The sequence below is a fragment of the Hyla sarda genome, chromosome 1 (genome assembly GCF_029499605.1).
Source record: "Hyla sarda isolate aHylSar1 chromosome 1, aHylSar1.hap1, whole genome shotgun sequence".
Lineage (NCBI taxonomy): Eukaryota > Metazoa > Chordata > Amphibia > Anura > Hylidae > Hyla > Hyla sarda.
Window position 1 is genome coordinate 381,435,411 of NC_079189.1, and position 27,049 is coordinate 381,462,459.

General features: G+C 41.1%; 1 protein-coding gene across 1 annotated transcript in view; it reads left to right on the forward strand.

Moving 5' to 3' along the window:
* DAPK1 (death associated protein kinase 1) overlaps nucleotides 1-27,049 on the forward strand; it is a 147,138-nt gene that overhangs the window by 70,370 nt on the left and 49,719 nt on the right. The window contains exons 3-9 of the mRNA XM_056524552.1: nucleotides 16,023-16,244; nucleotides 21,469-21,607; nucleotides 21,725-21,854; nucleotides 22,227-22,275; nucleotides 24,958-24,984; nucleotides 25,568-25,720; nucleotides 26,590-26,635. Coding sequence (XP_056380527.1) covers nucleotides 16,023-16,244; nucleotides 21,469-21,607; nucleotides 21,725-21,854; nucleotides 22,227-22,275; nucleotides 24,958-24,984; nucleotides 25,568-25,720; nucleotides 26,590-26,635 — 766 coding nt within the window. The remainder of the gene's footprint in view (nucleotides 1-16,022; nucleotides 16,245-21,468; nucleotides 21,608-21,724; nucleotides 21,855-22,226; nucleotides 22,276-24,957; nucleotides 24,985-25,567; nucleotides 25,721-26,589; nucleotides 26,636-27,049) is intronic.

Here is a 27,049-nt window from a genome sequence, read left to right on the forward strand (position 1 = left end):
CAGAACGGGGGGTTGCCATGGCAACCCCCTGTCCTGCGCTGCCATTGGTCAGAACTCCATTCTGACTAATGGCAGGGGATAGGAGTAGATCGCAGCTTTGCGACCTCACTCCTATCCTTTAGGCTGATCGGGGCTGTTGCTGACAGCTCCGATCAGCCTTATTTTCCGGGTGATCGGGTTACCAGAGACCTGATCAGCCCGGAATTGGAGAAAATCGCATGTCTGAATTGACATGCGATTTTCTCCGATCGCCGGCATGGGGGGGTCTCAGGACCCCCCTGGGCGATGTGCCAGGGTGCCTGCTGAATGATTTCAGCAGGCATCCGGCTCCGGTCCCCAACCGGCTAGCGGTGGGGACCGGATTTCCCACGGGCGTATGGATACGCCTCCGGTCCTTAAGGACTCGGAATGCAGGGCGTATCCATACGCCCTGTGTCCTGAAGATGTTAAATCAACTGGTACCAGAAAGTTTAACAGGTTTGTAAATTACTTCTACTAAAAAATCTTCATCCTTCCTGTACTTATTAGCTGCTGAATACTACAGAGGAAATTCTTTTCCGTTTGAAACACAGAGCTGTCTGCTGACATCATAAGCACAGTGCTCTCTGCTGACATCTCTGACCATTTTAGGAACTGTCCAGAGTAAAAGGAAATCCCCATAGCAAACATATGCTGTTCTGGACAGTTCCTAAAATGGACAGAGATGTCAGCAGAGAGCACTGTATCTCGTGATGTCAGCAGAGTGCACTGTGTTCCAAAAAGAAAAGAATTTCCTCTGTAGTATTCAGCAGCTAATAAGTACAGGAAAGATTAAGATTTTTTAATAGAAGTAATTTACAAATCTGTTTAACTTTCTGGCACCAGTTGATAAAAAATAAAAAATAAATAAAAAACGTTTTCCACGGGAGTACCCCTTTAAAACCAAAAGCTTATGTACTGTGAATCACCATGGTTTTGTTTTGCAGTTATTGCCAGTGCGGTTCTAACAGGTGAAACACATCTTTAAAATTCTTCTCCTGTTAAACATGTTGTTAATGTCCACATGGAAAAACACATGGTGTTTGTGATGCATTGTATTCCTCTGATCTACATAACACCATTAAAAAAAAAAAACTCACTTTGTGAACCCAGCCTAATAGAGCCAGGAGTACTAGAAATCATGGATCACATAAAGTGACAACTAATTTTTGGGAAACTGTATGTAACCTGGTTAAATACAAATCCTATAGTTGAGTAATGTCATAAAAATTCTCTAATGCTATTCACTAATTCACTTGATGGATAGTTATTCCAATTTTTTGAGTCCATAGTGAAGGTCCGGAGTCTGTCTATGTACTTGGACTTGGTGCTTTTCTTTTATAGGATTAGTTTCCTCGGACAAGAAGTCAGTATATTACCACTAGACTGGAATCAGGGCAGTTTAGTGTTTTTTAGACATTGCTTTGCAAGGGTTAAAGGCCTAACAAACATCATTTCTCCAACCTAGAAGCAATAACTTTCCTGTGATGGTTCATTGCTACATTTCAAGTGGCGTAAATAAAGGTCAGAGCTGTGTAACCAGCAAAGGGCGCACAAACGTAGAACTCCACAATCCTGCGGTTCACTGAACCTGTTACCAGCCATTTATTGCACAGTGTGTGATAACTGCTTCCTCCAGCTAACGTGTGTGTATGTATGTGTGACATATATACTGTACAGCATATAAATATCTTTATCTTCCACTATTCTTTTATGCTATTTATGATATTCACAATCTGTAGAACAATATAAAAGATAGATCAAGCTCATTACCATGCATAATGAAAACCCTTAATCCACAGTATCCTTTGACAATGATTTCCTTGTAATAGCATACATGAAGCTTACCGCTGTATAATGACTTGTAGAATATTAAACATCAGCCACCAGAGCTTCATTAACCTATTTTACTGCAAATCTCAACACGTAATAATAAAGTTCATTTATCACTTCCCAGTTTATTATTCCACTGGAGCTCTGAAACCATCTCCCCGCATTGTGCTCCAAAATCCTCCGCCATTCTCGCTTTCAGCGTATGCCGCTTTGTTTCACAGAAGAATATTGTGGTTTTCATGTTTAAACAGAAAGGAGCGGCTTACTGAAGATGACTTGTTCTTTTCACTACTGCAAGTTAAAATACCAGTTTAGCAACTATCATTACACCTAATAACCCATAAAGATAAGGAAGCGCTGCTGCTAACAATAGCTTGGAGCAAAGTGTATTCCTGCTGTTGTTTCTTACTTAAAGGAACAGGAGACAAAAATGTGATGACGTTTGATACATTTCTTAATTATTTTGTATTATATAGTGTGAAAATACTGTATATAAAATATTTTCTATTGTTTGTGATATTTTTTCCTCCCTTTTATATCTATGGGTAGATATATGTTTATTGTGCAACCATATTTGTTCCAAGCATGGGCCCTTTGGTTCTTGTGTTTAAGAAAGAGTGAACTCCTCTGTAATATCTTTGAGTTCTGTGTTCCACACTAATCATGGTGCTGTGAGGGCAATTACACTTTAGTTATTTGTATCTTGTATCGTATTGTATTGAACACAAATGCCAGGCCTGCTTTGTGGCTTCAGAACAATGGGGGAGATTTATCAAAGGATTTAGACTGGTTTTTCCTGTCTAAATTTGTCGCACAGAAAGTCGCAGTCTAAATATGTGCGACTTTTCTGCGACTTTTGCTGTAGAGGATTTTTAGAACATGATGCATGCAAGTCTATTTTAGACGGAAATGCATTGGAAAATGCACTGGTGCAGAATTTATCAAGTGCAACTTTTGTGCGACAAGTCGCATCTGCCCAAAATACGCTGAAATGTCAGACCATGTTGGAGCAGGTCTAAATGCAGTTTAAGCTGTAGACCCTGAAGTCTGAGCACAGAATTTATCAAGGGCTGTGAGACCTTTGATAAATTAGGAGCACAATAGACAAGAGACTACCACATACGCTGGTCTATAAGCATACCCAGGATAGACTAGATTAGGAAATGTCCCCCAATGTCTACAATCAATCATGAAATGACCCAGATATTGTGAATAGTTGTTGTCTTGTCACTTCATCAAAAGATCAATTGTACAAGAGACTGTGTAAGAATATTTGTAATTTTTTATATTTCTTTATATTAGAAATGTCTCTTTTTTTTCACCTATCAGACAACTCCTCAATCACTAAAAACCAGCTCTGTCTTGCATGGGAGAAAAAGTGTCAGCTCACTGAGGGATCAGTTAACATGCTGCCCATAAAAGTCTATGGAGTTAGGATAGGTAAGGAGAGGAGGGAAGCTATCATAGTGGCTGGAGGAGCTAAAAGCAGAGTGTCTTCAGGAGCTTTTAGCTCTATAATGTCTTTCATGCTGCTTCTCTACTGAGGGTGTGCTTTTGAGATATAAGGGAGAAGGATCCCCTCTTCTGTGTGAGTTTGTAGCAGCTCAGTACCAGTAGTTCATGGCCAATTAGAAATTGAGCCTGCCAATAGGAAAACTGGTAAAAATGCTATATATACAAGTTATATAATGCACAGTAACCGTGCAACCCCCATGTACACCCACATGACAGGTATGCCTTAAAGAGGTGCTCCGGAGGAAAACTTTTTTTTTTTTTTTTTTAAATCAACTGGTTCCAGACAGTTAAACAGATTTGTAAATTACTTCTATTAAAAAATCTTAATCCTTCCAGTACTTATCAGCTGCTGTATGCTCCAGAGGAAATTGTATAGTTCTTTTCTGTCTGAACACAGTGCTCTCTGCTGATACCTCTGTCCATGTCAGGAACTGTCCGGAGCAGGATAGGTTTACTATGGGGATTTTTTCCTACTCAGGACAGTTCCTGACATGAACAGAGGTGTCAGCAGAGAGCTCTGTGGTCAGACAGAAAAGAAATTCAAAAAGAATAGAACTTCTTCTGGAGTATACAGCAGCTGATAAGTACTGGAGGTAATTTACAAATCTGTTTAACTTTCTAGCATCAGTTGTTAAAAAAAAAACATTTTTTGTATGGTAGAATAAGGTTAATGGGGCACAAAAATTTCATTGCTAGGAAAGCAATATAGACAAGTTATAAGAAGACTAAATATTTCCTAAATACTGCCTATTTCTAAAGGTATGCCCATAAAGTGGAAGTGTTCATTACAAATGTATATAAGAATCATTTTTTTTAGCTATTGTGTGCACGGAGTTCAAGCTCCTCTCCAACTCTAGTCTTCTATTGTAACCTTACAACATGGTGTACTGAAGAACTATGTAACAATCTACTGTTAAAACCAACCTGTGTAAATAGTCATTTTCTAGAGTTTATTACAAAAAAAGGGATGGAAGACACTTTGAGCATTGTGTTAGGCTTCTTTCACACTATAGATTATTCATCCATTATTAAACATCGGTTTTCTGTATTGTGTAATAAAAAAATGGATGTATAATAACGGATGAAATAATGGGCATATTCATCCGTTTAGACCGGTTATAACATCCGTCATGTACCGTTATTTTATGGCTGTTTTAACACCTCTGCCTACAGACTCCCGCAGCTAGACTACTACTACTCCCATCATGGAACAGACTTGTTTCCATGATGGGAGTAGTAGTTCCCCAGCTGCGGGAGTCTGCCAGTGGCTGGGGATGCTACATTTTTTTTACTACTACCCCCATCATGGAACAGACTCTGTTCCATGTTGGGGGTTGTAGTACAGGGGCTGAGGGATTGATCGCACTGGGTCTCACTTCTGAGACTCGATGCGATCAGAAGTTATTAAACAGGGGAGTGGGCGGCATGCTCCACTCCCCTGCAATGTATTTCTACTTTCATTTTTTAATTCCTTGCCGGGAACCCTGAATGGCCGGTATGGAGGAGCCTAGTGTGCCTAATTACTGTATAATCATATTCCCCCTGAGTTAAAATTAATATACGTATTCCCCCCCCCCAATGTGTATATGTATGATTCCCCTCCATGGCTGGGCAGTGGGGAATGGAGGCCTATAACAGCGCACAGGGGAGACAGGTCCCTTCATTTTCCGCTGCTCCTCTGTCAGATAAGGAGATGAGCAGCAGGGAATGGAATGGCATGTCCCTGCTGTGCGCTGTGACAGCACTAGAAGATGACTAGGCAGCAGGCGGGTGGGGGGAATAAAATGAATATACTTAAGTCAGGGGGAATGTGATTTATACAGTAATTAGGCACACTAAGTTTAAAAACCCGACTGGGAGCCCTGACTGGCTCCTTCGTATCAGCCATTCAGGGCTCCCGGCGGGGAATTAAAAAATGAAAGTAAAAATACATCGCAGGGGAGCGGAGCATGCCGCCCATTCTCCTGTTTAATAACTTCTGATCGCATCGGGTCCCAGAAGTGAGACCCCGTGCGATCAATCCCTCAGCCCCAGTTCTACCCCCCCATCATGGAACAGAGTCTGTTCCATGATGGGGGTAGTAGTACAAACACTAAGGTAGCCATCCAGGCCACCGGCAGACCCCTGCAGCCAGTAGTAGTCCCTCAGCACTGCAGGCGCATGCTCAGAAGTTATAACTGATATTATAAACCGGGTGCAAAAGGATGACATTAAAGGCTCATCCATTTGCCATAGACTTCAATGTAAAAATGTTAACGCCCGTTATTCCACCGTTATTTTTGACGGATAAAAAATTAGTGCACAAAAAACGTCCGTTATTCATGACGGGCTATAACAGGTCTTAACACATTATCAAAAAAATCCCATAGGCTTTAATGAGATTTTGGAATGGCCATTTGACATCCCTTTTTCAGGCTTTTCTAACAGAAGTTTATAACGGACTTTTATAGTGTGAAAGGGACCTTAGGCTTTTCTAAACATTCCAGTCAGTTGCAAACAATGAGGAAAGAAGACTTGAATGTCACATATCACCATATAATAGTTGTATAGTGATAAGAATGGAATGTGAAGCAGTAGTGCGAGTCCAGCAGTGCTTACACTATCAGTCTTCAACTTCAGGAGTACTCCAATAAAATACTTAAGATAACCAAGTGCAAACCATATGCAACCTCTTATGCTTATTTTACCAATTCTTTATTATAATTTAACGTATATGGTGGAAAAGCTGCTATGGCATATAGCTAATTGTGTTGCAGTCCGTATTTTCAAACATTATCCTAAATACTATAGCTCTAATGTGAAAGTATCTCCTCTATAGTTAGCTAGCGATATTAGTGAGCCCAAGGTAAGGGCCATATTAGACAATGGCTTCACAGAGGACTATGTACAGCGGGGTGCAAGATACCATCAGCTATACTTACTACTATACTACTACTATATTTGATTAGAAACTATTAAGTATAATAGTCTATTCCTTTATATTACAAAATATATGGTTATTGTTCTCTTGGGATGCAGATATCCATTACACATTTGAAAAGTAGATTAAAATGTTATAAAGACTTTGTATAACTTATCCAATTCTGAATTATCTTAAATTGTCCCCTCCAGTACAGCTTGACAGTGTCCAATTTACTAGTGATATCTTGTCTTTATACTGGAGCCTCATATTTCTGATACTTACAGGCATTGACCACTTTCATTTAGTGTGAAGTTACATCTTTGCACAGTGTATAAATGGTACTCAAGACATGATCACATGAAAGGCTGGGATCTAAGAGTCTCTGCAGTTTATGTGATAAGAAACATCTCAATTAGTATTTGGGACATCATCCTAAGGCTTGGTTCACAAATAGTACTTTAGTCATTATTTTTCCTGACCCAGGAATAGGTCTAAAAAACAGTAAATCTAAAACCCTCCTGGTTTTTGCTGAAAATATTGACCATTACTGACTTGAACCCGGATACTTACTATAAAATTCTTCTAGAAATTCTGGTCCTTTCTCCAATACCCTAAATGAGTCTAATAATACTTAAAGTCTACCTGTCGTTAACAAAAACATTTAATATAATGTAGATAATACCATTATATGTGTGTGTGTGTATGTGTGTATGTATATATATATATATATATATATATATATATATATATATATATATATAAATTAGTAGAAATCCGCAGCACACAAAATGATGAAAAGTGCAAAAAAAATGAGATTCATTCCATATCTTTGGTGAAAGTTACAGCGACGTTTCAACCAGCTCTCCTGGTCTTTCTCAAGCAAAGATATGGAATAAATCTCATTTTTTTGCACTTTTCATCATTTTGTGTGCTGCGGATTTCTACTAATTTATCTACATATGGACCATTGACCAGGGTTCGGTTCTGCGTGCACCATATTACCTTTTTTTTGGGGTGCTGCTTCCCTTGGATTGCTATATATATATATATATATATATATATATATATATATATATTGGTTAACATTTTTATATTATTGTCCCTACAGCTATTGTCTGGGTGTGTCTGTAAGGATTCCAAATACAAGAAGAGGCCAAGCAGGGCTCTATACAGTGAGGACAAGCAGGGCTCTGTGCAGTGAGGACAAGCAGGGCTCTGTGCAGTGAGGACAAGCAGGGCTCTGTGCGCTGAGGACAAGCAGGGCTCTGTGCGCTGAGGACAAGCAGGGCTCTGTGCGCTGAGGACAAGCAGGGCTCTGTGCGCTGAGGACAAGCAGGGCTCTGTGCGCTGAGGACAAGCAGGGCTCTGTGCGCTGAGGACAAGCAGGGCTCTGTGCGCTGAGGACAAGCAGGGCTCTGTGCGCTGAGGACAAGCAGGGCTCTGTGCGCTGAGGACAAGCAGGGCTCTGTGCGCTGAGGACAAGCAGGGCTCTGTGCGCTGAGGACAAGCAGGGCTCTGTGCGCTGAGGACAAGCAGGGCTCTGTGCGCTGAGGACAAGCAGGGCTCTGTGCGCTGAGGACAAGCAGGGCTCTGTGCGCTGAGGACAAGCAGGGCTCTGTGCGCTGAGGACAAGCAGGACAATTTGGTCCCCTCATAGAGATACAGGCAATAGCTGAAGGGACATCATTTTTTCAGCCAAAAATATACAATTTTTTTAATCGATGTATATTACAAATATACATATAATAGTATTATCTATGTTATATCAAAAGTTTTTTTTAATGACAGATACACTTTAAGGGTAGTGTCACACAGCACATCCGCAGTGTGTTTGACGCTGGGGATGTCCTGCCAGCAGTCACAGAGCAACTGCAGAGCAAGCTTCCTGCTGCGGCCTGGTAGCTCTGTATGTCAGCTTGTGACTGCTGGTGGGAAATCCACTGCTACAAGTGGACACCCAGAGCTACAGGGAGTGCCCTCTGCTGTTGGTCTGTGACTGCTGGAAGGGCATTTGCAGCATCAAACACACCGCAGCTGCGCTGTGTAAGGCTGTATTTACATGTACAGTATCCTGTGCATATATGTGATGCGCAGGATTTGAAGCTGCAGATTTAATTGTAAACTAAATGACTAAACACAGAGCCTCAAATCTACAGCATTAAATTCTGCACATCAAATATGCGCAGGATACTGTACATGTGAATAGGCCCTAAAACGGTAAAAGCTGTCTTAAGGCATCTTAAGTAAGGGTTATTTGAGGACAAGTAATATGTTTTGCTGAGGGTAGCATGAAAAAAAAAAAAACTGAATCAAAAAAAAAAAAAACACAAACTACTCTCCTACTTTGGTCCCCCCCAAAAGTATGTGTTTGAAAAACTACTGCTGTGATGTCATCCAGTCTTCCTCAGCTCCTGCTACTTCCCAGATGAGTGTTCACATCAGTGATGGCCGTTCAGCCAACCACTGCAATAAAGGATTGGGAGAGCAAGCTGTCACTGCCTTGAACACTCCATCTTGGAAATATCAGGAGCTACGAGGTGGACCGGATGACATCAGCGGGAGTCTGAGGTAGGTAAGTATGTGTTTGAAAAATCACATAGATGGCTCCAGATAATACAATGTACGCTGCTCAAAAAAATAAAGGGAACACTTAAACAACACAATGTAACTCCAAGTCAATCACGCTTATGTGAAACACAATGTCAACTCAGGAAGCAACACTGATTGACAATCAATTTCACATGCTGTTGTGCAAATAGAACAGACAACAGGCGGAAATTATAGTCAATTAGCAAGACACCCCCAAAAAAGGATTGGTTTTGCAGGTGGTGACCACAGACCACTTCTCAGTTCCTATGCTTCCTGGTTGATGTTTTGGCCACTTTTGAATGCTGGCGGTGCTTCCACTCTATTGGTAGCATGAGATGGAGTCTACAACCCACACAAGTGGCTCAGGTAGTGCAGCTCATCCAGGATGGCACATCAATGCGAGCTGTGGCAAGAAGGTTTGCTGTGTTTGTCAGCATAGTGTCCAGAGCATGGAGGCGCTACCAGGAGATGTGGAGGAGACCGTAGGAGGGCAACAACCCAGCAGCAGAACGGCTACCTCCGCATTTGTGCAAGGAGGAGCACTGCCACTGCCCTGCAAAATGACCTCCAGCAGGCCACAAATGTGTATGTGTCCACTCTAATGATCAGAAACAGACTCCTTGAGGGTGTTATGAGGGCCCGATTTCCACAGGTGGGAGTTGTGCTTGCAGCCCAACACCGTGCAGGACGTTTGGCATTTGCCAGAGAACACAAAGATTGGCAAATTTGCCACTGGCGCCCTTTGCTCTTCACAGATGAAAGCAGGTTCACACTGAGCACATGTGACAGACGTGACAGAGTCTGGAGACGCCGTGGAGAATGTTCTGCTGCCTGCAACATCCTCCAGCATGACCGGTTTGGCGGTGGTTCAGTAATGGTGTGGGTTGGAACTTCTTTGGGGGGACCGCACAGTCCTCCATGTGCTTGCCAGAGGTAGCCTGACTGCCATTAGGTACCGAGATGAGATATTCAGACCCCTTGTGAGAACATTTGCTGGTGCAGTTGGCCCTGGGTTCCTCCTAATGCAAGACAATGCTAGACCTCATGTGGCTGGAGTGTGTCAGTAGTTCCTGCAAGAGGAAGGCATTGATGCTATGGAGTGGCCCGCCCATTCCCTGACCTGAATCCGATTGAGCACATCTGGGACATGATGTCTCGCTCCATCCACCAACGCCACATTGCACCACAGACTGTCCAGGAGTTGGCGGATGCTTTAGTTCAGATCTGGGAGGACACCCCTCAGGAGAACATCCGCCACCTCATCAGGAGCATGCCTATGCATTGTAGGGAGGTCATACGGGCACGTGGAGGCCACACACACACACACACACACACACACACACACACTACTGAGCCTCATTTTGACTTGTTTTAAGGACATTACATCAAAGTTGGATCAGCCTGTAGTGTGGTTTTCCACTTTGATTTTGAGTGTGACTCCATATCCAGACCTCCATGGGTTGATAAATTAGATTTCCATTAATAATTTTTGTGTGATTTTGTCAGCACAATCATCTATGTAAAGACGAAAGCATTTCATATGATTAGTTCATTCATTCAGATCTAGGATGTGTTATCTTAGTGTTCCCTTTTTTTTTTTTTTTTTTTGAGTATTGTATATTTGTCTGGCCAGCATATAACCCAAATTTCTGAGTTTTTCTAATTTATTTTTTATGCTTTAACCTCTTCAGGATGCAGGGCGTATGGATACGCCCTGCATTCCGAGTCCTTAAGGACCGAGGGCGTATCCATACGCCCGTGGGAAATCCGGTCCCCACCGCTAGCCGGTTGGGGACCGGAGCCGGATGCCTGCTGAAATCATTCAGCAGGCATCCCGGTACATCGCCCAGGGGGGTCCTGAGACCCCCCCATGTTGGCGATCGGAGAAAATCACATGTCAATTCAGACATGCGATTTTCTCCAATTCCGGGCTGATCGGGTCTCTGGTGACCCGATCACCCGGAAAATAGGGCTGATCGGAGTTGTCAGCAACACCCCCGATCAGCCTAAAGGATTGGAGTGAGATCGCAAAGCTTTGCGATCTACTCCTATCCCCTGCCATTACTCAGAACGGAGTTCTGACCAATGGCAGCGCAGGACAGGGGGTTGCCATGGCAACCCCCCGTTCTGCCCGCCCCTGGATGTCGAGGGGCTCTGGGAAGAAGATGGAGGCCGTACCTGCAGGAGAAGATGCCTGGGGACCTGGGATCTTCGCTGGAGTCTGCAGGATCCTGATCAGGTAGGGAATCGACAGTGGGGGGGGGGGGCAAAGGCCTCGACTGCCCAGGCATGCTGGGAGTTGTAGTTCTGTAACATCTGTCCCTTCAGATTTAGCAATTTTCATGACATTTTTGAAAATTGCTGCTCTACTCTGAAGCCCTCTAATTTTTTCAAAAAGCAAAAGTATGTCCATTTTATGATGCCAACATAAAGTAGACATATTGTGTTTGTGAAGAAAAATAACATTTATTTGGAATATCCATTTTCCTTACAAGCAGAGAGCTTCAAAGTTAGAAAAATGCAAAATTTTCAAAATTTTCATGAAATTTTTGGATTTTTCACAAAAAAAGGATGCAATTAACGCCGAAAATTTACCACCAAAATAAAGTAGAATGTGTCACGAAAAAACAATCTCAGAATATTCGGTAAAAGCATTTTCGCTTTATTAATTTGTAAAGTGACGGTGGTCAGAATTGCGAAAAAGGGCTCAGTCCTTAAGGTGAAAAAGGGCTGCGTCCTTAAGGGGTTAAATATGATGGTCATTAAAGAGGGCCTTTCACCTCTTCTGACCTGCCTGTTTTGGTAAATAGTTGTATTCCCCAATAAACTGTTGTCATTCCTGTGGTGGTCCAGCAGAGATCCAGCTGTTGGAGGGGGTCTTACAGAAAGAAAGAAAACTGTATTTCTAATGCCTTCTTTAGATAGCTACCTTATAAAATTAGCAAAAAATGTTATGACTGAATTGACAGCTGGGCATTCCCATTCCCCCTTGTCAAATGGGTGTGTCCTCTACACAGTGTGACATTGTCCAATCATCGCTAACAGTGTCAGTAACATGTCCCTAATTGGTAATAGATTATCTAAAATTTTTATTTCATAGGGGAATACAAGGATAGTATGTACTAAAACATAGAGGTCAGGAGAGGCTTCGGATCCTCATCAAATAGTTCCTAGCACAGATCAGGTAGTCACACACTAGAACAGGACATTATTTTATTTTTATTTTTTCAGTTACTTCCCAAACTCATGTTATTACGGAAATCATGAGAAATGCTAACTTCTTCTGATATTTTAGATTTGCATAGGCTAGTGCCGGTTGTTATGGAATTCTACTTCTGCATTTGTCACTTGAGTATTTCACGTTTACTGAAAAACTTCTCCAGTGTGTTTGTAAAAGCATACTGCAGTTTCCCGTAGGACTTTTGAACTATGTTCCGAGGAAGGATTTTAGGAACATCTTTCATGACATGGGGTTATTGGTTTAATATGTAGAGGGTGCTGCCATGCCCCTATAAATAGTCGTAGCAAGTCGTAGTTCGGTTGACTGTGATGTATATACCAAGCTTAATTATTCTCTAATTGTAAACGTCCCCTTTAACTGACTTCACACAAGAAAGCACCTCAGGGCTTTGTATTCATTTATTTTATCTCAAATGGAAATGTTTTATAAAACCTAATACGTGTCATTAAATATATCTATTATTATAGTGTTCTAGGCTAGGAAGAGAAGAGATGACTTGTAGCAGTAGTTTTGTGACTTAGGTGCAGTGGAGTGGGGCAACCTTCCAAGTTCTGTTAAAAGATCTATTTCAGGCTAATAATTCATGAGTAATTCGATAGGCATTAGAAGATCGCTCAGAAAATCACTGTTATTGCTGAAGTATTTGTTCCAGCACAAGGCTATCATCTACATTCATTGTGTGTCTTGATTCTCCTCTGTGTAACAAATTGGCTTAAGTAAGATACAAGCTTACACATGTACTGTATTATTGGTATTTCCAGTCTGAGTTTACTCTGCAAACCTCTCTCCTCCTGGAAAGACTATTACTCATGGAAATGGATGGTTGGTGTGATTGATGTACAGAATAGCATTTTTCTCATGGTCTGAAGTATGCAACTTTATCTAATTGTGGAGAAAGAACTCTTTAATGCCGACCTTCATTTATTTATTGCATTCGTTTATTTATGTAACTATAGACTAAGGGCTTTTTTAAATTTTTTATTTTTTTTAGACAGATAGGCCCAAGCCGGATAAGAGCGCCGATAGAGCAAATCGACACATTTAATGAGCAATTTATATGATCAATACGATTGTGCGGCCAGGTCTACATGAACAATCGCTGTTTGTTCAGCCCTGGACTTAAATTACAGCTGCACATCACCTGCTTACACAGGCAAATGTGAGACCCTAAAAATCATCATTGGATGGCTACGCAATGCCAGCGATCAGCTGAAAAACAAGTATTCACTTGTTTATTGGGTCTATTAAACTGGGCAATAATTGACTTGTTTGGCCCAAAATTGACCAGTGTAATAGGCCCTGTAATAGGCCCTTTAAGTATCTTCTAAACACTATCATCTGCATCTTTATCACTCAACTCCATGCTACTATGGCCATTTTAAACTTCCTTTACAGTCTCCCATCTCACCTGTCACTCCTAATTTCCATAAACCACCCTTATCTCCTGGCACACAGCCTTCCAATTTTTCCTATTGGACTGACTTTGGCCACCTTGAATATCGTCTTCTCATGCCCGTGACATGCAGTACCACCAATCTTTATGACGACAACCTTTTTTGATGATTTTCCACCAGATACTTACAATTTTTTATTTTATTTTTTTTACTTTTCAATGTCATTTGTATTGATATTGTTCTTTCCTTTTCGTAACTGAAATGTGTGGCTCCCCTTTTTTTCTTGAGTTCACCTCATCAGCATTGTACTAATACTTCCTCTGTACTTGTTTACCTTGGTTTGTGAATATATTTACCCTTTTGACACAAAATATTGTAAAAAAAAAAACAATTAAATACACCATCAAAGATTATACAAAAATTAGGAGCAATAAAGAATACCAACAGATTAATACAAACACATTCTCCACGTAAAACACTGATTTACCAAAAATGTGTAGCTTTATTATATACCAAAAAACAATCCAAATATACCTAAGGATATGCCAACCAAAAGCTGGTTTGCTATATGGTAGAAAACAGAGCTCCACTCTGATAGTAGGACATCTGAGTATGGCACATATAGTGAATCTGCTCACCTTCTGATGTTGTTACAACAATCTTCTAGCATCCTCTTTAGAGTCAACAGCTATGTGTCCTGTTGGCCTCCCACTATAAACATGCAAGATTGGATAGGCATATTTATTGTAAAGGTAAGCTCAGAGAATAAGACCTGTCGAAGTACTGTTGGAATGTCTCCTAAACACAGTAAATCGTTGCCCATAGACGTAATAATTGTCAGATCTAGTCATGACTAAATATTTATAGTAAAGTAGGGTGTTTTGGACATTTGTTCAGTTTCATGGCATATTTTCATAGAGCTCTAGGATTAATTTTAGGGTTTGACAAATCAGGGTTGTTATTGGCAGCTGAATTTGATGTGCTTAAAGGGGTACTCCACTGCGCCAGCGTTCAGAACATTTTGTTCCGAACGCTGGCTGTGGGCTGTGGGGGTCGTGACGGCACGGCCAAGCCCCTCTTGACGTCACGCCACACCTCCTCAATGCAAGTCTATGGGAGGGGGCGTGGCATGTGCCACACCCCCTCCCCTAGGCTTGCATTGAGGGGGTGTGACGTCACGCCACAAGGGGCGTGGTGTTGTCACAAAGGGTGTGGCTGTGACGTCACTATCCCCGCAGCCCACACCCAGCGTTCGGAACAAAATGTTCCGAATGCTGGGGCAGTGGAGTACCTCTTTTTAAAATTTCAGTTTTTTTTTTTACATTGGCATTTTAAAGTAAACCTGTTATAACTTTCCTGCTGCCGAATGTCAAGTCATTGGGGCTGTTGCTGGAGGATTCTGCCTGCCACAGCGAACCTGATTGATAGAGCTATCCCTTGTCCCAAAACAGGAATAGATCTATCAGTCAGGGCTGATGGGGATTGGAGAAGCTGCCGGATATCGCCCTGACAACTCATGGTTCAGGCAGGATGATTCCTTTTGAAAGGAATCTGTCAGCAGCATCACCCGTACTAACCTGTTTATACAATATATGTGCTTGTGATGCTGAATCTAATACAGTTTACCTTTTTGAAAAATAGATACATCTGAATATATAAATGATTGTCTTGGTGCGTGTGCACTTGGGTTCTTCCCAGCCCCTTGGTTTCCCTTCATAGCTATTAATCTTGTGCTCTTCAGCACAAGGGGGGGTATTGGCGCAAGCGCGCTCATGGATCGAGTGCAAAAGATGAATATTTATGAAGGGGCCATATTATAAGGACCAGCCAGGAGGTCAGAATGGTGCACCAAGGGACTGGGAACTCCTTAAGTGGACAAAGATCATCATTTGCTTATTCATATTTAGCTATTTCTCCCCGGACTGTGCAACAGATTTCAGAAAGGTACCCTGCATTAGATTCAGCATCACCCGCACTATTACCCTGTATTAACAGTTTAGTGTGGGTGATGCTGCTGACAGATTCCCTTTATTTGCATGTGTTCTGCAATAGCTCTAGTTGTGGGGAGGGGGATCATTGGCTGTCTCTGATGAAACTTGTAAAACCAGCCATCAGAAAGAAGTACACCATGGCCTGGATAAACATATCTTAGCAAGGTGACCTTGTAATAAATTTTCATCTTGCATCACTCGATGAACCGACTGAAGCTTTTACCAAGAGACCTTGGCATCAATTTACAATTTCTTTGGGATTGACTTTACTACTAGCAAAATCTCCTCCTTTAAGCACTGACCTCTGAAGATGAAATGTGTGTATAGATATCCATATTCCAAATAGTCTGTGTAACTTTGATATTTAGTTTTGTAATATGAATATGAATGCAGGACGGTTTCCTCTGACACATAGCAGTGTTGCAGTTGATATATCTAGGTCCAGTTGTATGTGTGAGATGTTGTCCTGGCATCTTACCTGCTCCGTGACTGTTGACTCTTATTTTGATATGTTTTTGTTTTGTTTTTTTCACTTTTAGTGGGCAGTTTGCTGTGGTAAAGAAATGCCAGGAAAAAAGTACAGGTGTGCAGTATGCTGCAAAATTCATCAAGAAGAGGCGAACCAAATCAAGCCGCCGCGGGGTGACTCGGGAGGATATAGAAAGGGAGGTCAGCATACTGAAAGAAATCCGACATCCTAATGTGATCACACTGCATGAGGTGTTCGAGAACAAAGCAGATGTCATTCTCATTCTTGAGCTGTAAGTGCCCCCCCCCCCCCCCACCTTGCAATACTTGTTGTGTTTAAGTCTCTGAAAGGATGATGTAATGTGCTTCCTGTGCAACCACAAGACAACACAGCACCAACTGAAGCCTGCTATTTCAAGGGCCCTTCACTTATCCTGTTTGACAGTTTTCCTAAGCAAAATCAGTCTGTAGCAAGTTATGTCTCTGTGAAGTGTCTAAAATGGAACAGAAAGTGCTGGCAAACACCCAAAAAATACATTCTTTGCCAGGGTAACCATATAAGATTCCGCCACTGTGGAGTCTGTTTATGGATTAGTTTTCATAACATTTGGTTAAATATTGTCCATATTTGTTATGCATTTCATATCAGGAAATATTGTACCCCAATTTTGGAGAAACTTGCACTTTAGATTTGTGTGGGCCCAACTGCTGTGCCTGGACACCATTGATCAAGATCATATGTGTGTGTGTTTGCATTTAACCCCTTAAGGACCGGAGGTTTTTCCGTTTTTGCATTTTCGTTTTTTGCTCCTTGCCTTTAAAAAATCATAACTCTTTCAAATTTACACCTAAAAATCCATATGATGGCTTATTTTTTGCGCCACCAATTCTACTTTGTAATGACGTCAGTCATTTTGCCCAAAAATCTATGGTGAAGCGGGAAAAAAAATCATTGTGCAACAAAATTGAAAAAAAAACGCTGTTTTGTAACTTTTGGGGGCTTCCGTTTCTACGTAGTACATTTTTCGGTAAAAATGACACCTGATATGTATTCTGTAGGTCCATACGATTAAAATGATACCCTACTTATATAGGTTTGATTTTGTCGTACTTCTGGAAAAAATCATAACTACATGCAGGAAAATTAATACGTTTAAAATTGTCATCTTCTGACCCCTATAACTTTTTATTTTTCTGTCTATGGGGCGGTATGAGGGATCATTTTTTGCGCCGTGATCTGAAGTTTTTAACGGTACCATTTTTGCATTGATAGGACTTATTGATCATTTTATTCATTTTTAAATGATATAAAAAGTGACCAAAAATGCACTATTTTGGACTTTGGAATTTTTTTGCGCGCACGCCATTGACCGAGCGGTTTAATTAATGATATATTTTTATAATTCGGACATTTCCGCACGCGGTCATACCACATATGTTTATTTTTATTTTTATTTACACTGTGTTTTTTTTTTAATTGGAAAAGGGGGGTGATTCAAACTTTTAATAGGGGAGGAGTTAAATGATATTTATTCACTTTTTTTTTTCACTTTTTTTTGCAGTGTTATAGGTCCCATAGGGACCTATAACACTGCACACACTGATCTTCTATGTTGATCACTGGTTTCTCATAAGAAACCAGTGATCAACGATTCTGCCGCATGACTGCTCATGCCTGGATCTCAGGCACTGAGCAGTCATTCGGCGATCGGACAGCGAGGAGGCAGGAAGGGGCCCTCCCGCTGTCCTGTCAGCTGTTCGGGATGCCGCGATTAGCCGCGGCTATCCCGAACAGCCCGACTGAGCTAGCCGGGAACTTTCACTTTCACTTTTAGCCGCGCGGCTCAGCTCTGAGCGCGCGGCTAAAGGGTTAATAGTGCGCGGCGCCGCGATCGGCGCTGCGCGCTATTAGAGGCGGGTCCCGGCTTCACTATGACGCCGGGCCCGCCATGATATGACGCGGGGTTACTGTGTAACCCCGCGTTATATCAGAAGAGCAGGACCAAGGACGTACCGGTACGTCCTTGGTCCTTAAGGGGTTAACATAATTTTTTTTATTTTTTTTTTATAGTTCTTGTTACAACAGGCCTTCCACTGACATTATTGTCTAGATGTTTTATCTGCTGTTTCCTGCAGCTTAAATGGGCACTGTCAGATACAAAAACTTTTGATATGTTGTAAAGCATGTATAACCAATAGGTTTTGCAATAGCTTTCATTAGAAAATTTTCTGTATTTCATGCTGAAAAGGCCAGTCAAAAAACTGCCTGCTTGGACACATACTAGTCCTGCTGTGTCCAAGCATCATCACCTATGTCATGGACACACTTCCTTTATTGACAGTTGTGAGTGCAGGGATCACAGCTAGAGGAAAAATCCTCCCACTGTCAGCTTGTGTCCCACTACTGTCAGTGAGGACAAGCTGGGAGTTGTAGTTTTGCTAATTCTAGGGGAGATGTGAGCAGACAGCATACTGAGGGAGGGGGCGGAGACCTTCACAGTGAGGCCACGCCCCCTGCCTTTGAGAGGAATTCAGACTAGTGAGCTAAATTAAAAGTGTAATAAAAAAATAAATAAAGGTGCTAGACACATAAAAATTATATGTACATGGTCAGGATTAGGTACTGAGTGATATATTTAAAAAAAATGTTTTTTGTTTGATCTGACGGGTACGCTTTAAAGACATTCGTGTATTTAGTTTATTTTTTCTGAACTTTTAGCTGTTATAAAAGTAATTTCCCAGAAAGGCAGTTTCAGGTATAACCTACATGTCTGAGCCACAATAACAGATATCAGACAAAAATACTGCTGAAACAGATTATCACTTGAAATACTTCTATCTTTCTATCAATCTGTGGTACTGTCTACTCTGTATCACAGCTGTTTTAAACGGGTACTCTGGTGGAAAACAAATGTTTTCAAATTAACTCGTGCCAGAAAGTTGTATATATATTGGTAAATGACTTCTGTTTAAAAATCTTAATCCTTCCAGTACTTATCAGCTGTTGTATACTACAACAGTACTGACACCTCTGTTTTTGTCAGGAACTGTCCAGAGTAAGAGAAAATCCCAATAGCAAATCTCTCCTGCTCTGGACAGTTCCTGACATGGACAGAGGTGTCAGCAGAGAGCACTGTGATCAGACTGAAAAGAACTACAAAGAACAACTTCCTGTGTAGTATACAACAGCTAAAAATTACTGGAAGGATTAAGATTTTTTACTAGAAGTCATTTACAAATCTGATTCTGGCACCAGTTTATTTGAAAACATTTGTTTTCCACCGGAGCACCCCTTTAGGAAAATAATGTCCCCGTGTGTGTCTGTTGGAGTGTTTTTAGGATTCCTCTTTTAAACCCGGCCATATGACCGTAAACCTGGTGACAGCAAAGAACTATTTTATATGTGTAATGGGTAAGTGCACCTATGTCGTCATGGTCCATAAGTTAAGACACCAACTAAATCCAGACGAATGAATATACTATTGATTTTAGTGGCTTTTTAGCAAAATGTCAGAGTATATTCACCTGCAGTTTGGTTTCAGGAATTGAATTCCATGTTTCTGAATGGGGTTGTTTCTGCAGAGTGAGCATAGATTCCTGTTAGTCTCCTTCAGATTAATTAATTTCTCCACCAATTTTTCCACACATAAAATATACCATAAAGATGTATATTCATGACTGCTTTCCCTGCAGGCTCCCCCATAAACATACTTGCTCGACCAAGCGTGTGTTTTTTTAAAGCTGTTAATTATAGAAAAGGTAACGTGAGACCCTTCTGTAGTAGTTTACCTCCAGCGGGGCTGAATGATAAATCCGACATGCCTGAATCTTCTTTCCTCAACGTGCACATTAAATGGTCAGCTGATCAGGTGGAAAATTGGGCAGACTTGATGGGCCAAATGGTTCTTATCTGTCAACACATTCTATGTTACCATGTCAACTGGCAGGTTAAGTTGACATTTATATAAAAGGGGTTTCCTGCATTAAAAAAAATGTATAAAAAAAAAAAAGGTACACATGTCTGCCCCCCAGTTTCCTGCAGGTCCCGCAGCAGCTCCTGTTGCATCTGCTCTCTCCCTGTTTCTGTCTTCTCACTTTCTAAGTACCTCTTTAGTGCGTCTAGGTACCCTAAAGGGATCAACTTCTGACATGTCGATCAGAAATGTCAAAAGTTGTTGATTGCACCGGGGCTCACTCCTGAGACCCACTGTGATCGTAAGTTAATAGCCGGGGACAGCATTTTGCTCTGCTCCCTGGCCAGCTGAAAAATCTGTACATGTTTCTGCATAGAAGTCTATGTAGAGAAGGAAGCACACCGCGAGTGCACAGCCAGTGATGCATTCTCTATGGGGCTTCCAAGCTCAGCACTCAGCAATGTCCAGATGCCCTATAAGAGAAACTATGGATTGCTCTCTATGCACATGCAGTGCATCCTGTTCATTCTGGACATTTCACCTCCATTGCATGATGGGTAGATGTCTTGGAAGATTGACTCCCATCGATCAGTAATTTTTCCCTCCCCTGTGAATAGATGAAAACTTCTTGAGATGGGAATACCGTGTATGTTAAAAATAGAGCCAAATCTGCAGGCATCATGTCATGGAAAAGGAGGAACTGAGTGGATTAATATATATATATATATTGGTGGGAAAAGCTTCAAGATAACTTGTCATTTTTATGGAAAGCTACTCATTCTGGGCTAAGTGGATATTGCTATTCAACTCTCAGCGCTCTATATGCACATTTATACACAGATAGCTGTAAATCACACTCTCTCAAACTCTCACTCACTCTCTCTTTCACTCTCTCCCCCTCTCTCTCTCTCCCTCCCTCTCTCTCTCTCCCTCCCTCTCTCCCTCCCTCTCTCCCTCCCTCCCTCCCTCCCTCTCTCTCTCTCTCTCTCCCCCTCCCTCCCTCTCTCTCTCCCCTCCCTCCCTCTCTCTCTCCCCTCCCTCTCTCTCTCTCTCTCTCTCTCTCTCTCTCTCTCCCTCCCTCCCTCTCTCCCTTTCTCTCTCTCCCCCTCACTCTCCCCCTCACTCTCCCCCTCACTCTCCCCCTCACTCTCCCCCTCACTCTCCCCCTCACTCTCCCCCTCACTCTCCCCTCTCACTCTCCCCCCTCACTCTCCCCCCTCACTCTCCCCCCTCACTCTCCCCCCTCACTCTCCCCCCTCTCTCCCCCCTCACTCTCCCCACTCACTCACTCACTCACTCTCTCGCTCACACTCTTACTCTCTCTCTCTCTCTCTCTCTCTCCCTCACTCTCTCTCCCTCACCCACTCTCACTCTCTCTCCCCCTCTCCCCCTCCCCCTCTCTCTCTCCCTCACACACTCTCACTCTCTCTCACTCTCTCTCACTCTCTCTCACTCTCTCTCTCTCTCTCTCTCTCTCTCCCCCCCCCTCCCTCCTGTAGATTGGACTACTTCTTCATTGTGACCGGTTCCCTTTACCCATTGTCTGATATGCCTTCTATTTACTTTAATAATACATTGTACTCTCTCTCTCTCTCTAAACTAGTGTTGCAGGTGGAGAGCTGTTTGACTTCCTTGCTGAGAAAGAATCCTTGACAGAAGAAGAAGCCACTGAGTTTCTCAAACAGATTTTGAATGGCGTCAACTACCTTCACTCCCTGCAGATTGCTCATTTTGATCTCAAGGTACAGAACATTTACAAGCATGTATAGTTACTTGCAAATAAGAACCACTGTTAAAATTACAGAGCACAGGTGTTTTCAGTTTTTTAACCCTTTAGTAATATGCTGTTTTTTACCTAGCCGGAAAACATCATGTTGCTGGACAGGAACTCTCCGAAGCCTCGTATTAAGATAATAGATTTTGGCCTAGCTCACAAAATTGACATTAGCAATGAATTTAAAAATATATTTGGAACTCCTGAATTTGTTGGTAAGTAAGTATTCTTTTTGTTAGAACTGCTGCTCCTTTGTTAAAATAAAAGGATTTCTCTGGGAATTTGATATTGACAGCCTATTCATAAGAAAGGCATCAGACAAGTGCCATGTCCTTTGTACTATAGTCACAAAATATGAACATCTGTACCCCGGTAAATAATGGAGACGTGGTGTCCTCTAGGAGCTGTGGCCCCTTATCAACCGATTAGTGGGGGTGCCAGGAGTCTGATCCCCGTCAAAATGATATCGATGTCCTATCGTAAGAATACACCAACCATTTTAAAGTCCCTGAAAAAAACCTTCAAAGTTTTTCATTTTTATTTTTTTAACTCCGTTTTTCTTACTATGTGCTTTGTTCTATTGACAGCTCCAGAAATTGTTAACTATGAGCCACTTGGTTTGGAGTCTGATATGTGGTAAGTCTATGCACATTCCTGAGCTACATTCAGAATTCTGCCTTAAAATTAGATGAAGGTTGACCAAACATGCCACCTGCTGACTGTAAAATGTACATGGGGGTGTCAGGGGAAAGAAGTATCATGCCAAATGAGTTTTATTCTTCTCTCCCCCCAAAGAAAACATATCCCAAGCTATGCCATATGTAAAAGGGGTAATCTGGAAGAATAGTAGATGTCGGCCAAAGTTGGGAGGGTACCATTTGAGTGCTAGTATTATACTGGCAGACCTGTTGCTGAGCTGCTATGTCAACAAAGATGCATCAAATAGCACCAAATAAACTTTATTTTTAAAAAAAACATGTTTTTCTTACAGTGTTCAGTAGAGTTGAGTGAACTTAAAGTAAACTGGCTGGTAATGAACCTCATGGCTTGGCTGTTGATTACTTTAGTCTGCATAAATTAGTTCAGCTTTCCAAGTGTTTTGATTGCCTGGAAAAGTCCAGTATGACAGTATAAGGTTTCCTAGGACTGTATCCACTTTTTCCAGGCAACCGTAGCACTTGGAAAGCTGAGCTGCGAGGTTCATTACTAGCCAGTTTACTGTAAGTTCACACAACTTTTAGTGTTCATACATACAGTCATTGTGTGCCCAAGCTTAGGTAAGTTCTTCCATCGGTTGTTGTTTGTTTGTAAACTGATGTTTTTCATTTCAGATCTTAGATCTGCCCCTAATGTCTCTATTGAATTCATGTGTGAGCTGTTGTTTAGTCAAGGTAACATTTTAATACCATGATCTGTCATGGAAGTCCCCGGTCTCTGTAAATTCCATTCCACAGCTGAGGCATTAGGTTTTGCTCTACGTCAGACTTGTACGGCTTCTGCTTCATATTACCCTCCATAATGTGCTGGACGATCGCTGGACGATGTAGTCTTCCCTCATTTGTTTTCCAGACTGTCATCTGACATATTGTACTTGCTGCTCAGAACACTGGATGATGCTCTTATCACTGAAACCTGAACATCGAGCATAATCCTCAAGAATAACCATAAATATGTAAAGATTTATTATTTAAAATGGTTTTTTTACTAACCAAAAATAACTTATGCTAACAAAATTCAACATTGTCACTTATTCCCAGTCTTCTGTTGGCCAGTTTTCATACTGTTTAGTCCAGTCAAGTCTTTTTTTTTTGTTAGTTTTTTTAATGATTTTTCCCCCCTCATTTGTTTAGCCAGTTTCTGTTTCTTTAAAGGGGTACTCCATTGGAAAACATTTATTTTTTATTTTTAAATCAACTGGTGCCAGAAAGTTAAACGGATTAGTAAATTACTTCTATTTAAAAATCTTAATCTTTCTACTACTTATCAGTTGCTATATGCTCCACAGGAAGTCCTTTTCTATTTGAATTTCCTTTCTGTCTAACCACAGTGCTCTCTGCTGACACCTATGTCCATGTCAGGAACTGTCCAGAGCAGGATGGACAGAGGTGTCAGCAGAGAGCACTGTGGTCAGACAGAAAGGAAATTCAAAAAGAAAAGAACTTCCTGTGGAGCATATAGCAGCTGATAAGTACTGTAAGGATTAAGATTTTTTTAATAGAAGTAATTTACAAATCTGTTTAACGTTCTGGCACAAAAAAATGTTTTCCAGTGAAGTACCCCTTTTAAAGGTCTGTAATGTTCATGGATTATAAATTGCTTATAAAATAGATGTGTTGGGATTGGATGATGAAGGAGCAAGCCAATGGAAAAGACAATGAAGATATAAACACAGCCTTATTTGTACATGTGCCACATATTTACATAGTGTTAGTGGTATGAAAATTGCCTTCCAATGAACATTGCTTGTAAACACTGCTTACCAGGGAGACAGGTTTGGCTATACTAAGGGCACCATTTAGTTTTCACACCAATCACCAACACACCAATCTTACAAGCAATTTATGATCCATGAACATCATCAGTTTAGCAACATTTTAATTTTAGTACGCTTTCATGGTGTTACAGTATTTTCATGCCACAAGGGTCGTAACGTGACACGTTTTCTTGAGGACCATGACATTGAAGTGTTACTTTAGCCAGGCAACAGTTCACACCTAATTCCAATAGTGTAATTATTGGCATAATAAACAAGCAGCGACTGATGGAAGAACTTCTCTTCACTTGTGCACACAAATACTTTATGACTGAACACTGAAAAAAAGTGTTCTCTCTATGCCTGAATATTGGTTGATAATGATATCCTTGATATTGGTCAAAGGATCATTTATAAAACTTCTTTTTAAAATTCTTTTTATAAGAACATGTCTTTCTTGTAAAACAAAGTATATTTAGTATTTGAGATAAAATTCAAAACAGCAATAAAAATACTGTTTTTTATAACATTTCCATTAATTTGGTCAACACTGTAAACATAAAAATAATTGTGATACTTGCCTACCCCAGTCCCCCATAGCTCCCATTTCAGCACCTTTCAGTCCCACCACTTGTTCCTGATTTTGAGACAAGACGTCTTATGCTCAGCCAATCGCTGGCTGAGAGGGGACACCTCTGTGGCCAGTGCTGAAACAGGAGAGTCAGGAGAATGGAATAGCGAATATCACTATACAAATGAAATAACTAATATGATAAGTTTTCAGTGGTGGTAAGTGAACTTTAAGTTTGTTTCTTTGATTCTAATTAAATTTTTTATTTTTATAGGAGTATTGGCGTAATAACATATATTCTGTAAGTATCAAATTTATTTGTTTTTCCTTTTCCCTTTTAAGTGTGTTTTTAGTGTGTTTTTAACAGGTTCACATGAAGAGGAAAGAGCCCCATCATTTACAGCAAAACACACATGTAACACATGGATTCTGCTGTAGATTTTGCTTTGGATTTCACCTTTTGCATTGCAATTAGTGTAAAAATGTGTAGGGCATGGTCCAGATCTGGGAAACTGCAGAATGCTATAAAATCAATGCAGATTTGTGCATAGTATGTGGCTATGTTCACACATAATATTTTACTCAGTATTTTTATCTAAAATCAAGAGTGGAACAGACACAGAGAAATACTAAAATGGAAAGATTTGCACCTTTTTCTGTGTTGGCAGGATGCTCAGACTTTTCTAGGCAATATTTCTAGGTAAACATAGCCTAACCAAGCTTTCTAAGTTTCAATAAAATTATCTTGTGTTCTATAATTTACTCTCCTTATCTGAATTCGATACCTGATTTACCCCAAATTCTGTGTCCTGGAACCTTCCAAATAGTAATGGTTTAATTCGTACATTTGTAAATGTTACCTGTTGTTCCTTCTGTTTATCCAGGTTGAGTGGTGCTTCCCCATTCCTTGGTGAGACCAAACAAGAGACTTTGGCCAATATATCTGCTGTTAGTTATGAATTTGAAGATGAGTTCTTCAGCAGCACAAGTGATCTGGCCAAAGATTTTATTCGGCGGCTTCTAGTCAAGGATCCAAAGTGAGTTATTTTCTTCTTCATTATGAAGACTCCATTAGGAAACTTGTTTTGCAGATTCTGTTGAAATTAAGGGACTTTAGCGGAGAAAAAGAAATCCTGTATGTCAAGTTATTCTCTGCTAAAATCATAAGATATCAGGCATCTAATGCAACTCTGACATACCCCATTCAAAGTGCATGGGACCTGTTAGGTTCCGTTAGGTTCCGTTGGTTTCCAGTGTCATTACCTCCGTCCCAGCCCCGTTATCACTAGTTGTAATGGAGCCCCCTAATGGCGCTCAACAACGCTGATGTGAACATAGCCTTACAGAGCCACCATATTTTAGAAATAACTGATTCAGCCTGGGATGGAAAATGGCATATCCAAGTTGCCTTCTTTGTGGCAAACACAGAGCCAGTCCAGCTATAATAGTTTGTTCACACTATGTTGTTGGCGTCTCAATCATAGGTTCTGTCAAACATACCGCTGTGGTACTTTGTCTGGTAAAATGCCAGACACCATTACAGAAATCTGGACCCCATTAAAGTCAAAGGGATTTGTAAGGTGCCTTTGGTTTCCATCATGCAATGGATCCGCCAGGGCCATTATTTTTATTGTTCTGCTCCAAAGAAGGAGCAAGCCAATGGAAAAGACAATAACGATAACTCAGCCTTAGTGGTACATGGTGCCCCATGCCACATATTTACATAGTGTTAGTGTAAGTGGTAGGAAAATTGCCTTCCAGTTACATTGCTTGTAAACACTGCTTACAAGGGAGATGGCTTTGGCTATATTAAGAACACTATTTCGTTTTCATATAGTGTACAGTGTAATAGCAAAATTATTAATGAGTATCAACCTTGTTAATATTTTCTTGTTTTATATGAAAGGAAGAGAATGACCATTGAAGATAGTTTGCATCACCCTTGGATTAAGGTAAGAGCAGTAACTCCTGTTACTTCTTCCAGTATCAAATAGTCCTTGTACTCCCTGATGAAGCTTGGTTAAGCTCTTATTGTTTTTATATTCACTACTCAGTACATTTTTTATGTGATTAAATAAAAGATGTTCACTGGTTCTTTTATTATTGCCTGTTTGGCCTAGACTGGTGTCATCCCTCACTGTATTACACACAATACAGATTGTGAGAGAGGCGGTGCCGGATATATTTCCCAGATGCTTGTCTGGCATTGGGCTGGACTGCACAGAGCAGACAACTGTGATGGATTTTCCTAAAGTGTCACAGGCAGGCATGAAAAGAGTTGCACCGCCAGCCTGGTCAAAAGTCACCTTTGAAAAGAAAGCGGTTTTATAAAGCTTTATCTGGAAAATTCCTATTTTGCATTCCAT